Raw genomic sequence first — 15,329 nt, 5'->3', positions numbered from 1 at the left:
TTTGTAGTTGTACTCTAAGTATGTAATATATTATAAACCCATTTTAAAACACTATTATTACTAAAATTATGATATAAAGAACCCAAACACAAAAAGTAATTTATTAACTTTTTAGCAAACAGGTTGCATACGGAAAATGAATCGGTTTAGGAACTTTAGTTGGTACTGAGGATTCTATTCCTTTGTCTTTTATTGTACCTTATTTACCGGTAAATTCCATTAACATACTTTGAAGTCTGAGTTAATGTCAACTAGGTTTAAGGCTTTTCAAGACTGACCAATTTAGTCCCTAAAGCCAACTTAGTCCCCAAATACTATTAGGCCAATTAATCATTTTTTCTCAACTATCTTAGGGACTAAGTTGGCTTTTAGGGACCAAATTAGTCAATTTTGAAAAGTCTTGGACATGATTTGTAGTATCCCAATTCTCAAGGTATGTAAATGGAATTTACCCTTATTTTATCTTTTAAATTCCTCATCGTGGAATTTTTCTGTTTAGAAAAACAAACTAAAGTCACACATGCACAAAATTTTACAACTTTTTTCTTAACTAGTTGAGGTGGGTGATTTGTAATACATCGTTTTCACATGGAACCATTGTTAACATCACTTCTATTATACACCAATCATAAACTACCACATCAGCAATTGTGAAATTAATTGTGTCCTTAGATTTATTGGAATGTAAATGGCTAGATTCTTTAGGACAAAGTGGCATCATCATTTTTTTTTTTAATTTACTAAATTGAAAATTACATATTTGAGATGGTAGTTTAGATCTTGTCCTTTAAAGTTTTAAAATTTGTATACGTTATATAATCTTTCGATTAAGGCATTTTGTCAATACAGTGTTAATGGACCATTAAGTACTACCTTAATTAAGCAATGGAATTTCAATTTGTCAAAGCACTCCATTTTGAGGGGAATAATATTTAACTCATTATTATTATTATTATTATTATTATTATTATTATTATTATTATGTTTTCCTATTATTTTTTCTCCATCTTTTCCTTTGCTTACTACCATCGATGGTGTTCCTAATGGCTTCGTTGGTCCCTAAATCCTCATTCTCTTCTTTCCCTTTGAATGAACCTGTGGTGGGCCTTTTTGTGTTGTTCGGCTTTGGTCTCTCCTGCTGCACTGCAGTCCGTGGGTCTAAGGTAAGAGAGTTTGGGCTAACCTAAATGAAATACACTTTATGCCAGTTTGTGCACAAGTCGAGCCATCCCAGTATAGATGCATCCTAGCAAAGGTATTAAGTGTACGGTGTGCCCATAGAAGGAATAACCGTTACAGATGTTATAATAGGAATACAATATGACAGAATAACTATAATACTAAACAAATAACATTAACACCTAAATAAGGGAAAGTGGCCTAATAAAGTTATGGCAGAATAATACAACAGTGAAAATGACGCTACAGTAAAAAGTTCAATAACTGAACGGTAAACTAATCACCCAACAAGCATAAAAGAAAAACTTGTCTGCCAGAAAAGTAAGCTTAGCTTCTCCGTAGATGGAAGTCCAAGAAAGGAATCGATCCAAATGTGAGTAACCTCAAAAAAGGCTTCTACCATAGAAGTTACGCACTTTGAAAAAATGACCTAAATGGTTTAAGCTTCAATCCTCAATCTCTCAAAGAGTGGGTCTGTCAAGATGGAGAGAAAAATGTAGTCTATTGATGCATGCCTCTATTCCTACCACTTATGTCTCTCTGATTTTTGTATTTTCTTTTCTTTTCTCTCTTTTCTTTCTTGTTCTACCTCCTCTTCTTTCGTTCCTTCTGTCCCCCTTTACTGTTCACAGCTATCGCCTTTTATACTATCTGTCATGGTGGAATTTACCATTTTTACCCCTTAACTGCTTTTGGCTCCTTATGGGTGTCCTTCCGAGACTGCCTACTAGCTTGCCGGCCACTCAGCCACTACCATTGCTCTGAATGTGTTGGTTGCACCACTCTCCATTCCCAAACACAATTACTTGTCTTGTTTCCTACCTCTCTCTGTTTTTTCACTTCCCTCATCTGGATAAGGATCAAACCTCTCTATTACCTACCTCTATGGCATGCATCAAGTGATTCCAACCCACATTTACCTTTTTTGGGTAAGATGCCATCCCAGCAGGACATCTCTCCCCAAAGAAGTTTGAGCAGGAACCCTAAAATAGACCCCTTCTTTCTCCCCACCACTAAACCACACCTTCTGAATACCTTGACCCATGGCCCACCTTCCATGTATTGGTTGGGTATAGGTAGGTGGTGCCTTGGCCCTTTGTACATGCTCCACTCCATCTGAATTTGTTTCTTTCTAGCCTTCACACAATTTCTGCTTCCTCCATCTTTGTTTGATTCTGCTGTACATTCTAGTTGGTGTTTATCTCTTATTGCGTGAAAGATGTGTGGGTTTTTGAGCTCATGTTCCCTGCCTTTCATCCCTTCTTTAGATTGGGCGTTGCTTGGGAAAAGGCCCTCATCTTCCTGTCGAGCCCATGTTTTTCTTTCTTATGTTCATAGACCTCTTGGCAATTGATCCTGCCATATCACTTCATCGTACCTGCTATGGCTTTACCCTCCCTTTTACTTTGTGTTACCCCGTGAACTTATGGGCTGACATTCCTGTCGTGCCAACTCACTTCTTTGTCAATCTTTTGCTTAGGACTTCCTAGGCCCACTTTTCACATCTTTACCTCTTTTAGGCTTTGTAGGCCAACATTCCTACTATGCCAGCCCATTTCATTATTTCATTCCTTAGGTTTCCTCAGCCCATTTACTTCCTCTTTACCTCCTTTACTCTCATGGGCCTTTTGCTAGATCCTTTGGGCTTCCTCGGCCCAATTACCACATCCTTACCTCTTATTACTTCTTGGGATTACTGGCCTTTAGGCCGACCCATTGAGTTTACTAATTCATTTCCCGAGCTTCCCTGTCCCATTTACCTCTTTTTATTCTCATAGGCTTACTATTTCATTCTTTGGGCTTCCTCGGCCCATTTACTTCTTGTTTACCGCCTTTTTATTGTTGTGGGCTTGCTAGCTATCAATCCTATCATTTCAACCTGTTGGGCTTGTTTCCTTATTCCCTTACTATTTTCCTTTTCTCACCTTTTCTATATTGTTATGCTTCTTCTGCTATTGGGCCCTTTGTCAAAAGTAGGCATCAACAAAACCAAACTTCCTCACATTGTCACTCATCAACACTCATTACTGCCATCATTGATGGTGACTTTCGTGTTCCTATGAAAGTGTGTATTACTATATAGTGAGGAATTATTAGATATTGTGTATATCCAAATAAGTTGTCATACAAGTTTGTTAAACGGCACGGATTTTAATCCCGTTAGGTAGGAATGACCAACAAATAGCAACAACGATAAAATAATCTAACATACAAAATGAATAAGGAGTTCTCATATTTATAGACTCTTACATGTCCTTTGGTAGGAGACATGTCTCTTTGTGAAAAAAATAAGTTTATCCAAAAAGATATTTAATAATTAACTTAACATTAAATTTATTCCATGTTGCAAATTGTTGAAAGAACACCATCCACCAATTGGGGACGATTAGCTCAAATCTTAGCCTCCAAGCCCTCCAAGGCTCCACTGCAGTATTGTCTCCCTTTGATTTTCTCTCTCCGTTTGTATATTCGAAATTTGAAATGTGTTTAGCGACTTTGTGTTAGTAAAGGTACAATGTAACTTTTCTTTTTGTAATGGAAAACTAAAGTAACCCATAAAATAGGATTGTTTAACTATATTATTATTTTATTTATTGATATTTTTCCATTGATGTGTTGGTGCATGTAGTTCAATTTGACATTATAAGATCGCTCCGTGTAGTACAATATGTAGAGGACCAATAGCTATTAGGAATGGCAACGGGTCGGGTGTGGAGCGGGTTTCTTTATTCCCAAACCCGCCCCGCCACCTGAACTCGCCCCATTAACTAAACGGTTTTTTTTACCCCCCCTACCTGACCCTACGGGCCCCACAGGCCCCACCCACCATGCCCCTTTGGGTCCCAATCTAAAGTCCCTTAATCATAGCCCAATTTATAAAAAGCATATATATATATATATATATATATCAATATCATTTGACAGCAAAATCACACAAATCTACAATAATTTAATTTTGAGATTTCTCATTTTTCCTTTCAAAATCACAAGCCCAAATACAAAAATGCTAAATACATAACATTCAAAATACATTTGACAATGATATAATACATAAAAATCACAAAACCAAATACATAACCCAAATACATAAAAATCCTACCTTTTTCCTTTTACATCAACACAAAACAACAACTGATCTGTCCTTTACAACCCGAAAGCTAGCACTGTTTCAACCCCTCCAAAACTCCAAAAACAAAACCACAACACACCTGGAAAACCCAACAAAAATCCCTCATTTTTCTAATCAAGGCGAGGTGAGGGAGGTAGGGAGAAGGGAACAGCGAATATGGCAAGGTGGAGGAGTGAGCAGCATGGTGAGGGAAGCAAGGTGGAGGGAGCAATGTCTACAGTGAGGTGGAGGAGTGAGTGGGGCAGTGAAGGAGGCAGAAAGGATGTATCAATGAGGTGGAAGAGGGACTGGTAATGGCGAGGTGGAGGAGGGCGGCGAAAGCAAGTGAGAGTAGTTATGGTTTTTAAAATTTTTTAATATGATATATGTATACAGGTCAAGTTCGGGGCGGGTATGCATTATACCTGCACCTAACCCACATCTGCCCCATTTGTTTCGCGAGTCGGGTTTTATCCAACCCATTAGGGTCGAGTTGGGTACTCGCAGGTCGAGCAATTTTTGCCCTTCCTAATAGCACTGTTGTTATCTAGTGAGTGATCACTAATTTTCTTTATATTTAAGGAACTTTACATTGTATAGACTCATGTTGCATATGCAAAAAAAAAAAAAAAAAAAAAAAGTGGTAAATAATGTACATATTAAAAAAAAAAAAAAAAAAAGTGATACATATTTACATTGTACTTTAATAATAGTATTTGTTTGAACAATTAAATTAAGTCATCTTATACTTCTAATTTATTAACTTTGTAAATTAAACTATTTTTTAGTTAAAAAAAACTTTTATTATATTTAGCTTGGCCCCCTAGAAAATATTCCTAACTTAGCCATTGCATATGGAACAAGTATTTTTTTGACAAGCACACTTTCTATTATCATAAAAATGTCCTAAACTTGGTTATAGATAATGGTGGATGGAATTAAAATAATAATAATTTTTAAAAAAATGTTAAAAAGCAAATTCCACCATCTTAAGTTTAGTTGAAATTCATTTCAGTCTTCTAACTTTACTTTCATTCAATTGAGTACTCTAAATTCCAAATTTATTCAATTCAAGTCTACTGTACAATTTTGTCAAAATTTTTCCCTTAAAAAAATATTGTTTTCACATGAAAAAAAAAAAAATCTATAAAATTAATTAAAATATTTTATAGATTTTTTATGTAAGAATTGTTTTCAAAAAAAAAAAAAAATTCATTAGTTAATTGCATACTTAATGGCAATTTTTTTTTATAACAAAATTGATTAAAATGCCTAAATTGAATAACTTTGAAATTTAAAAGACTCAATTAAACGAAAGTAAAGTTAGAGGATTTAAATGAATTTAAGTTAAACTTAGAGAGTTCACTTTGCATTTTATTTACCCTTCATGTCCCCTTTTGGATGTATCCTACATCAGCTTTCTAATTTGAAACCAATACCAATAATACTCAGCACAACGATCTTTTGAACCAAAAATTTTTGGGCTCACTTTGTAAATCCTGATTCACCATAATATTTGGAAGTTATATCAAAACCACATCATAATTCTATACCATCTTGAAGTTCCAAAAATAAATTATTATGCTCTTTTCCCTAAATTAGAGTACCACAGTACGGCCTTATATATGTTTTTTTTTTTCCTTGTTTGTACTCTTTTTCTTTTTACTTGTTACCTGTGGTAGAGGTTGACATGCCATGGGAGTAAAAATTTAGTGTAGTTCCTTTTTTTTTTTTTTTTTGATAGAAATTTGGTGTAGTTCCTGATAGAGTTGATTTTATAGGAGTAAAAATATCTATCAAGGATCTTAGCATCTCTATATCTTCAACTAAAATTTATATAGTATAAGCAGTAATAGCTAATAGTGTCATATAAATGGCTATTATATGCTTGCTAAATCCTGTGCTGCAATTGCACGTACATTGCATGTTTGAACATGTAATTTACAAAATTCAATAAATTTCCATTAATGTCACTGTTATGATTTAGTAGCTTCTTAAAAGGTGCCGATTTTTTCATCTAATCTGCGAAATTATGAATGATGTGTTTCTGACAGGTGAAAAATATCTCTATGGAGATATTAGACTTCTATGAAAACCACAAAATGATCACAAGAGATAGAATCATTGCTGCTTTCAGCAAGCTAAATTTGAAGCCATAAATGGTATGGTAGCACTGCCCCTTGCAGGAAAATAGTGCTATTTAGCTTTGTTATGACTTATGACCAACATAGAGTTGTTGGTTTATCTCTAAAGAAGTAGATGGTCATGATCTTATGATGTTACAAAGCCAGTGCAAAGTGGGTTAGGTTGGTGCACATGTTGTTGAACGGAAGAAAGCTGTAGAGGTTGCAAGATCTGTAAACTCACCAGGTTGTTTTATAAGAAATTCTTAATGGAGCTAAGTTCACATAAGAAAGCTAGTTGATGAATCAGTCTAGCTGCCCTTATCTTTTTATGTATGGCAAACATGTAGCTGATTTTCTGTCAATTGGATTTATGTAATGCAAACGTTATAAGTAATTAACTTGATTTGTATGTCTGTAATGTTGTGAAACATGGTCTTCTAATAATAATGGGTACAAATGGCACATTTGAAGCTATGTGTAGGTTGTTTGCTCAAAGCTACAGTGTAGTTACCCGTTCAAGAAGCACTTAGGACTTCGAAGAAATTATCTTATGCATTCATGCAACAAGAAACCACCTCTTCTTGGAGACAAGTGGGATATATATATATATTACTTACCTGCATTACATTGCTTGCCAAGAGCGTTGTAGCTCAATTTGTGCGCGCACACACACATATATACATACATACACATATATATATATATATATAGAGAGAGAGAGAGAGAGAGAGAGAGAGAGCAAAGCTCGGAATCTAAAGAAGCTGAATCAACTATTTAACCGGGAGACAAAAAGTTCCATTCAAAGAATAGTCATTCCCACTGCTCAGAGGCCAGATTAGATGGTTTGGGTAGCAATTAAGATCAAGTCAGCATATTGGGTAGCCAATCCAATAGATTCAACGTTGAAGAGAGAACTTTGGAAGATCATTATTGAAAGCTTAGAATTCATGAACAGTTTAAAATGTTTCTTTGGAGACACGCAACAAATGTCCTGCCGAACATAAATTGAATTTTGGGCCTTTAATTAGGAAGTTTCTGACATAAAATGCCCTTTATGCCAGTAAGAAGACAGGACTTAACATTTACTTGTCCCTCCATTTCCCTATTGCTAAGGCAGCTTGTTTTAACCCATTCTGGAGCATCAGTCTCAGGCAATCCAAGCCTATTCATGCTTAGATCAGGTCAAAGTCATTATAAATCCCCCATCTACAAAACCAAATGTGATAATTTTGCTTTGCTTGCTGCTGTGATCATATGGGAGTTAAGAAACCAGGTGTGTGCTTTAACAATGGAAAAACCTGCCCTTTGAAGATACTAATAACAATAAACAAACAGTTACAATGTCATTTCAAGGCTAGGAAACAAAAATTCGGTGCTACCCAGAATACTCAGTCAACTCACTGGTCCAAACCACTTGCAGGAAGTAGTGATGCTGCTGTGGAATGCAATAAAGGTAGTGTTGTTTGTGATTGGAAGGTTAAAGTATTGCAGAGTTGGACCAAAAGAACTCCCATGCAGTGGCAGAGGCTCTACTATTTGTTGGAGTCTTCCACTTGCTAAATCCATGGGAGTTGATAAGCTGATTGTGGAGAGTGATTCTAAAGTTTGTGTAGAAGCTTTGTCTAGTGAGCATTACAATCCTCATTGGGAACTCAAGACTCTGGTAGATGACATCAACTTTTTTAGTAGATCATTTCCAATCTATATAGATTTGCACCTTTTGATGCTTATTAATATCTCTTATTTTTTCTTAGCAAAAAATTAAAAATTAAAAATCAGACTGGTTTCTTACATATATCCAGCAAGATTCTTGTCTCTCATTTTGGCTTACAAACCAAAACGTCATATTGGTATCTAACATTTGCAAGGTAGATTACCTGTGTTTCTTATTTGGTCTACAGTATAGACCTAGTGGACTGACTGATCATAGAGGGGGAAAATCACACAAGGCCAAGACGAACAGGTCTAAGAGCCTGGTTAGGAAGGTCTAATTTGAGTAATCCTAATCCTAATTTGAGTTGCATGAGAAAGAGTTCACCCACCACGACTCTTGTAAGATTATGGGTCCGTTTGGATAAATTGTTTTAAAATTTGTGTTTTTAAAAAGTAGCATGTTTTTAACATGCGTTTTGAAAACACTATTTCTGAAAACACACTTTAAGTGTTTGGTAAAACCATGAAAAAGTGTTGTTTCTATTAACTATTAGCTGAGCAATTGAATAAAACTAGTGGATTGCCCGCGCGATGCGCGGATTATGTTGTAAGTTTCTATGTAAGAAGGTTATGGAAAATGTTGAACATATATTAGAGTAAAAATATGAATTATTGTTTTTTTTTTTATTTGATAAATAATAATATGAATTATTGTTGCGATAACATATAAGGTGATAAAAAATATAGACTATAACATAATTGTTATAAAAATTAGAAATTAGATGAAGCAAATAGTTTGTCATAAAAAGTGAGAATTTTAAGTTGCACACATATATCCATTACATTTTTTTTTTTTTTTTTTTTGGTGCTAAATTGATATGAAGCCTCTTAATTTGGAAATACACTTCAATGACTATGGTGTGTGCATTTTTATGAGAAAACAAAACAACACAAAATTCAATTTTGGTTGTAATCCTTTTCAAGTTCTTTCTCAATTGGATACCTCAAAGTTACATGCTTTAAGGGCTGAATGCCAATCATTCAAAGTTACGTGCAAATATGAGATTAAAGGTTTTTTTTTTTAGGGTGAAAACTCGAAATGCTTTAAATTAAATTGGCTAAATCAGCCTGTAAAACAACTACAAACTGTGGTGGAACATCCTCCATCCACACAAGGAAGTTTGGTATGTCTACTGCATATCTAGCCAGACTGTGAGCAAGCCTATTACATTCTCTTCTTACGTGAGAGTATTGTAATTGAACAAAATCGGATGCTAGTACCTTTGAGTCATCTATCCAAGGTCCAATTGAAGACAGTGTGCGCTCTGTTTGAGTGAGTGCTTTGATAACCTCCATTGAGTCACCTTCCAAAACTGCTTTATCGACGCCTAGCTCAGTAGCAAAAGACAACGCCGTGACTGCTGCTAATGCTTCAGCCTCTGAACCCGTGAGAGCATGTGGAATTTTCTTAGAGCAAGAAGCCAACACCGAACCTGAGCTATCTCTGATCACCACTCTGATGCCCGATTTATTTTCTCCGCTAAAAACCGCTCTGTCAAAATTGATCTTCACCAGGTCCGATGGAGGTGCTGTCCAGAATCTGCGTGTCCGTCCTGGCCTGTCAGTTAGTGTTGTCTGTGTGGCTTGGCTTGCTGTGAACTCGATAAGCCACTCTCTAGCACGTTGAGGGATTTGGTGGAGTGCTGTGGCCGTGTGGTTCAACCGGACCTGGTTTCTCTGAGACCAGATTAGCCACACTGTCATGGCGAAAAGTTCAACATCCTGTTTCTGCACAATCATCCACGATAGCAGCTCTTTGAAGCTCAAAACTTGAAGTTATTTTTATGGTTGCACATCTCCTTTGTGACAGAATCATTATTACAAATAGTTTAACAATGGAAGAACACCAAATGACCAAATATTGTGCTACGGAACTCAAGAGAAGATACCAAATTGAATTATAATATATTGCACATATAGTAATACATGGTGCCAAGAGTGAATTGTCACAAATTCCAAATAATTTGTAAATAAAAAAAGAAAAAGAAATCAAATGAATTTTTAAAGCCATATGGTTACCAACTTACCACTATAATTCCATTTAAATAAAATTGTACATGTTTAAGGCCAAGTGACTCAATATTGTATCTTTGAAAGAAATCTAAATTCACGCAAGACCAAATGGGGTCCCGTTGTGTGTGTTGGGTCACCACCAGCAACCATCACCATATTCACCCTTAATTGGCATCAGCAAGCAGCCAAGCACCAAAGGTCAATTTGTTTTTATAGATATGAAATCATTTGCTAAAATAATATCTGTAGACACATGCCATGTTAGATTTATCTAGCTAATATCAATTCTCCAATCTTATACTAATCCTTGATATTTTTTTATTGTACAATGAGTAAATTGATCTTAACACAACCAAAAATTTCAAGGAATATAGAAATAACACTATAGGCTGCCAATTCATGTACTCTAGTCTCCATAATTAACCCAAATAAAAAACAATTACCATGTGATATCACCATGACCGATCTTGGATTATTCCATCCATGACATTCACTTTCTTCTTCAATGCGAGCTTCAAATCCTCGATTGTTGTGATTCAACGATGACGTATCTTCACACACAAATAGAAAGAAAGAAGGAAAACAACTATTTTCTTGTCAAAATGAGTATTAGCTTTCAATATTATTTTAGTTACAGCCATATGCTTGTCAACATCTATAGAGAGAGAGAGAGAGAGAGTACCAGAGGAAGTGTCATCCAGCAAATTAAGGACAGAGATATGAATCGTGATTCCCAACATGATCACAACCCACAAGGTTCAATATACTTTTAACCCTGCCTTCTTCACCTTAATGCTTTCACATTTGTATTCTAGTTCTAGTACTTATATAAGAAGATTGGGAATAGGAGAAGTTAGGCAATGCAAGAGTTACGTGAAGGTGGAGACGAAAAGTCCAAATCTGATATGAAGGCCGGGTAAATGAAAAGCATACTAATTTCTTTTAAGATAAGGATATTCACCCTTTTAAATGAGAGAAAAAGAGAAAGAGAAATTACCACATGGCACTCATTAAACATTTAGGTAAGGTGGAAGGTCAAACAGAAAAATACTTAAAAGGCAGCTGTTCGGGTATGCTAAAAGACATGAAGAGAAGAGAGGGGTGGAGGGAGTAAACTCTTCAAAGGGAGCGCCACATGGCAGAACCTCATGCTCTCCCGCATGAGATCTCTGCTTTTATATATATATATTGATTGGTGTAAAATGTTTGTGTTGTGTGTAATTTACCAAAAGGGACATGACTATGTTGTGGGTTCCTTTATCATCTTGTAACTTGTAAGACATATATATATATATATATATATATACCATAAAGGGGGGGAAGGGGACACGCTGCTGAAGAGAAGGAGACGGAAGCACAGTAATATTGTAAATGGAAATAATGTAAATAACTTGAAAGTAAATAGCTTGAAAATAAATAACTTGAATGTAAGAACAATAATAAGGCGGTAGAACCAGCCAAGCAGTATAATTCAAAGTAAATAAGAACAATAGTTTAAAATAAATGAAAGCAATTTAAAACCATCCGGTATGGCGGTAATCCGTCCAAGGTGGTGGTAGCAACAAGTAAAGTAATGAACATAGAACTGAAAATACTTCTTATTGAAAGTAGGATAAACACTTACAGTAGTAGTAGTGAATACAAGATCTCAACAGTTACAAAGCTTGAACTAGTCCTAGTTACAAGGTTTGTAGGATTACAAGGCTTGTAGTGAACAAGGATGAACAAGGTTGTAAACAAGGTAGTAGTAGTAGAAGCAAGTGGGTTCTCTCTCTAAGAAGGCTAGTTCTAAGGGAAGAGAAATCAGAAGTAAACTTGACTTAACTTGACTTGAAAAACCCTAAGGGACATCCCCCCTTAAATAGGCAAAGCTTTGAGTAAACAGTGCTCATGAACAGTAAAAGTTAACAGTAAAAGATAAATTGCTGAAAGCAATCTTGGTGTGACTAAAAGTCACGGGAAACACGGAGAATCAACTTTTCAGAACATTATCATCAGGAGTGGAGATTAACAGTGAAAGTCCACTAGTAAACAGTATCATCAGGAGTGGAAATTAACAGTGAAAGTCCACTAGTAAACAGTGTAGCATTTGGCCTTTATGCAGGCCAGACAAATAAGCTCAATCTTCTCGAAGATCTGGAGTATCTTCATCATGTCCAAACAGCTCCTGGTCATATGGGAAATAAGGGTTGTGAGCAACAGAATCTTCAGAGGACTCTTTGGATTCTTCCTGATTAGCAACAGCTTCTTCTGCCCATTTGAGTAAAGCTAGAAGAGCATCAGGATTCTTTCTCAGATTGTCAATAGAGGAGCTTTTAGTCTGAACATTTTTGCCGGAAGAAGAAGAGGGCGCATCAGTAGGAGCAGGGGTTTGAACAGGGGAATGATCTTTGGCCATGGGCAAAGCAGCAGCAGATGAAGATTCTCTGGAGATAAAGGCAACAGCGGTAATGATCTTTTGAGTGTGAGGGAATTTTCCCCACCATTTTACATACCAATGCCTGGAGAGAACATCACCATCTTTCTCATATTGCCATTTCAATATCCAAGGTATTTTATATTTTTTAACAAAATGAAGCAAGGCAGGAAATTTGGCTCCATAAGCATCACACCTAAAACATTTCTTGAAACTATTGAAAGCTTCAAGCAATGGTGCAGGAAATAAATCAACAATAGGACCAAATTGGGCCCACCAGCGGTTGAACCAAAGGGGCAAATCACCAGTGAATTCTTTGTCAAAGTTAACAAACCAGGAATGAGACATGTTTTCATTCTGGTGCAGCATGAATCTTGACCAAGCCATGATATAATCATAATATGAATAGGGAATGGGGGAACTTGGCATTGTTCTGGTAGATGTAAGAGAAGAGCCCCATTGTTCTTCAGAAATAAAATTGGCCAAGTAAACACTGTGGTAAATAATTTTGGAAACATCTTTGTGATCAGAAATGGTGTTAATAATAATAGATCTTTCATGGCGCAGAAGATCAGAATAATAATTTAAATTCTTTTCCCTATGCTCCGGAATCCAATGAAACTTTAGAGGGAAATAACTCCTAGCAAGTCTGAGCGGATCAGAAATAGAGGCTCTGTTGGGTTCAATATAAAACAGGTGTTGGAAATATTGTTTTTTGATGTATTGAGGGGAATTTTTTGGATAAACAGTTTTGATGGGCCGGTTAACAGGGGTTAAGGCATAAGGATCATAAGATGAAGCAAGAACAGTGGAGTAATTAATCCTAGGGATGGTTCCTAGGGTGGTGAAACGGTTGGTTATTTCAAGAGGAGAAGCAGGTTCCTTTTTAACAATTTGTTTATCAGTTTCAGCAGGAGGATTATCTTTTGGTCTTCTACTTGTCATGGTGACACTGCAGAAATTCACGGGTAAGGAAATCAGGGATAAAATTTTGAGAACCCTTAATATATTCAATATCAAAATCAAAAACGCTTAAAATAGCTTGCCATCTAGCGAAAATATGTTTTGAGGCAATATTTTCAACATCTTTTTCAATAACATATTTAGCACTTTTGCAGTCAATACGTAACAAAAAATTTTGGTTTAACAAATCACTTTGAAATTTTGAAATACATAGTACTATAGATAAAATTTCCTTTTTAATAGTACTATAATTTAACTGTGCATTGTTCCAAATACCAGAATAGAAACGAACAATTTGTTCAGATGACTCAGGAGAAATTCTTTGTTTTAGAATACCACCATAACCAACATCAGAGGCATCAGTTTCAACAATTTTGAAAGCTCCAACAGTAGGAATACCAAGACAAGGCAATGTCTTAACATGAGTTTTGATTTGTTTAACAATAGAAGTATGAACATCAGACCAAGGAGGAGGATTACTTTTTAACCGATCAAACAGAGGTTTGCATTGTTTCCTCATATCTTTGTAAAAGTCTGCAACATAGTTTAATGACCCAAGAAATCTTTGGAGTTGTGTTTTGTCAATGATAACATCAGGAAACTTATCAGCAAACTGGATGGCTCTATCTATAGGACGAATCTGTCCTTCAAAGATATCATAGCCAAGGAAACGAACTTTGGTTTGGAATAGTTTAACCTTCTTGGCTGAGACAACAAGACCATTTCTTTTGATAGTATCTAGAAACGAATTCAAATGTTTCCAGTGTTCGTCAATAGAGCTAGAGTAAACAAGAACATCATCAATATAAACAATGGTGAAATGACTGAAGGAGTTAAAAATATCATTCATGATATTTTGAAACTCGCTTGGGGCATTTTTAAGGCCAAATGGCATAACATTCCACTCATAATGTCCAAAAGGAGTGGTGAAAGCAGTTTTGTACCTATCATTCTCACTAATCTGAATTTGCCAAAACCCAGATTTCATATCAAACTTAGAGAACACAACGGCTTCATTCAACCTATGGACAAGGTCATTCTTGTTGGGAATAGGATACCGAATCCATTCTAAAACCTTATTCAGTGGTTTGTAGTTAATGACTAATCTTGGGGTTCCTCTTTCAATTTCAGCATTTTTCTGGACATAAAAGGCTGAACAAGACCAAGGAGACTTGCTATTCCTAATCAATTTTTTCTGCAACAAATCATGGATTTCTTTTTTGCAAAATTCAACAGTTTCAACATTCATTTGGATAGGACGAGCTTTAGTGGGAATATTTTTCTCATCAAAATCCTTGACATATGGCAAATCAACAATATGTTTTTTCCTATGCTAGAAAGCATTAGGAACATCGGAGCAAACATCATCAATCAACATTTTCTGAAAATTATCAATTTTGGATTGCAACAATTTATCAGAAATTTGTTCAGCAATTTTCTTGTATCTAACTTCTTGCTGAAGAAATTGAAGATGTTTAATTTTAGCATGAATCATGTTTGAAGCAGTATTAGTATCAATATCAAACTTCGAAGCAAATTTGAACTTTACTTTTTGTCCAAAAGGATCAGTAGTAATTCCATCATGTTCAACAAGAAAAGGATATAAAGCACTTATAAAAGGCAAACCAAGAATCACTTTATCAGTCATATTTTTAACAAGAACAGAAGGAATCTTGAAACAAACATTAGCATGGCATACATGAGCATTATTCAATTCATACTTTATTTTCATCTGAGAACCATTAGCAGAAACCAATCTTTCAGTAGATTTTTCAAAGTATTTTGAAGGAATCAGTCCTTCTTGGATACA

The 15,329-nt window shown here is 35.5% G+C and overlaps 1 protein-coding gene across 1 annotated transcript; it reads right to left on the bottom strand.

The window, feature by feature from the left end:
• Positions 1-9,171: 9,171 nt before the first annotated feature.
• On the bottom strand, positions 9,172-9,867 carry LOC126701195 (uncharacterized). Its single transcript, XM_050399312.1, has one exon. It carries the CDS (start codon positions 9,865-9,867, stop codon positions 9,172-9,174), a length of 696 nt encoding a protein of 231 aa, XP_050255269.1.
• Between the last annotated feature and the right edge of the window lie 5,462 nt (positions 9,868-15,329).

Source organism: Quercus robur, chromosome 9 (assembly GCF_932294415.1).
Source record: "Quercus robur chromosome 9, dhQueRobu3.1, whole genome shotgun sequence".
In the NCBI taxonomy this organism is placed as follows: domain Eukaryota; kingdom Viridiplantae; phylum Streptophyta; class Magnoliopsida; order Fagales; family Fagaceae; genus Quercus; species Quercus robur.
Note: the sequence above shows the minus strand (reverse complement) of the source record. Positions and strands in the feature narration are given on the sequence as shown.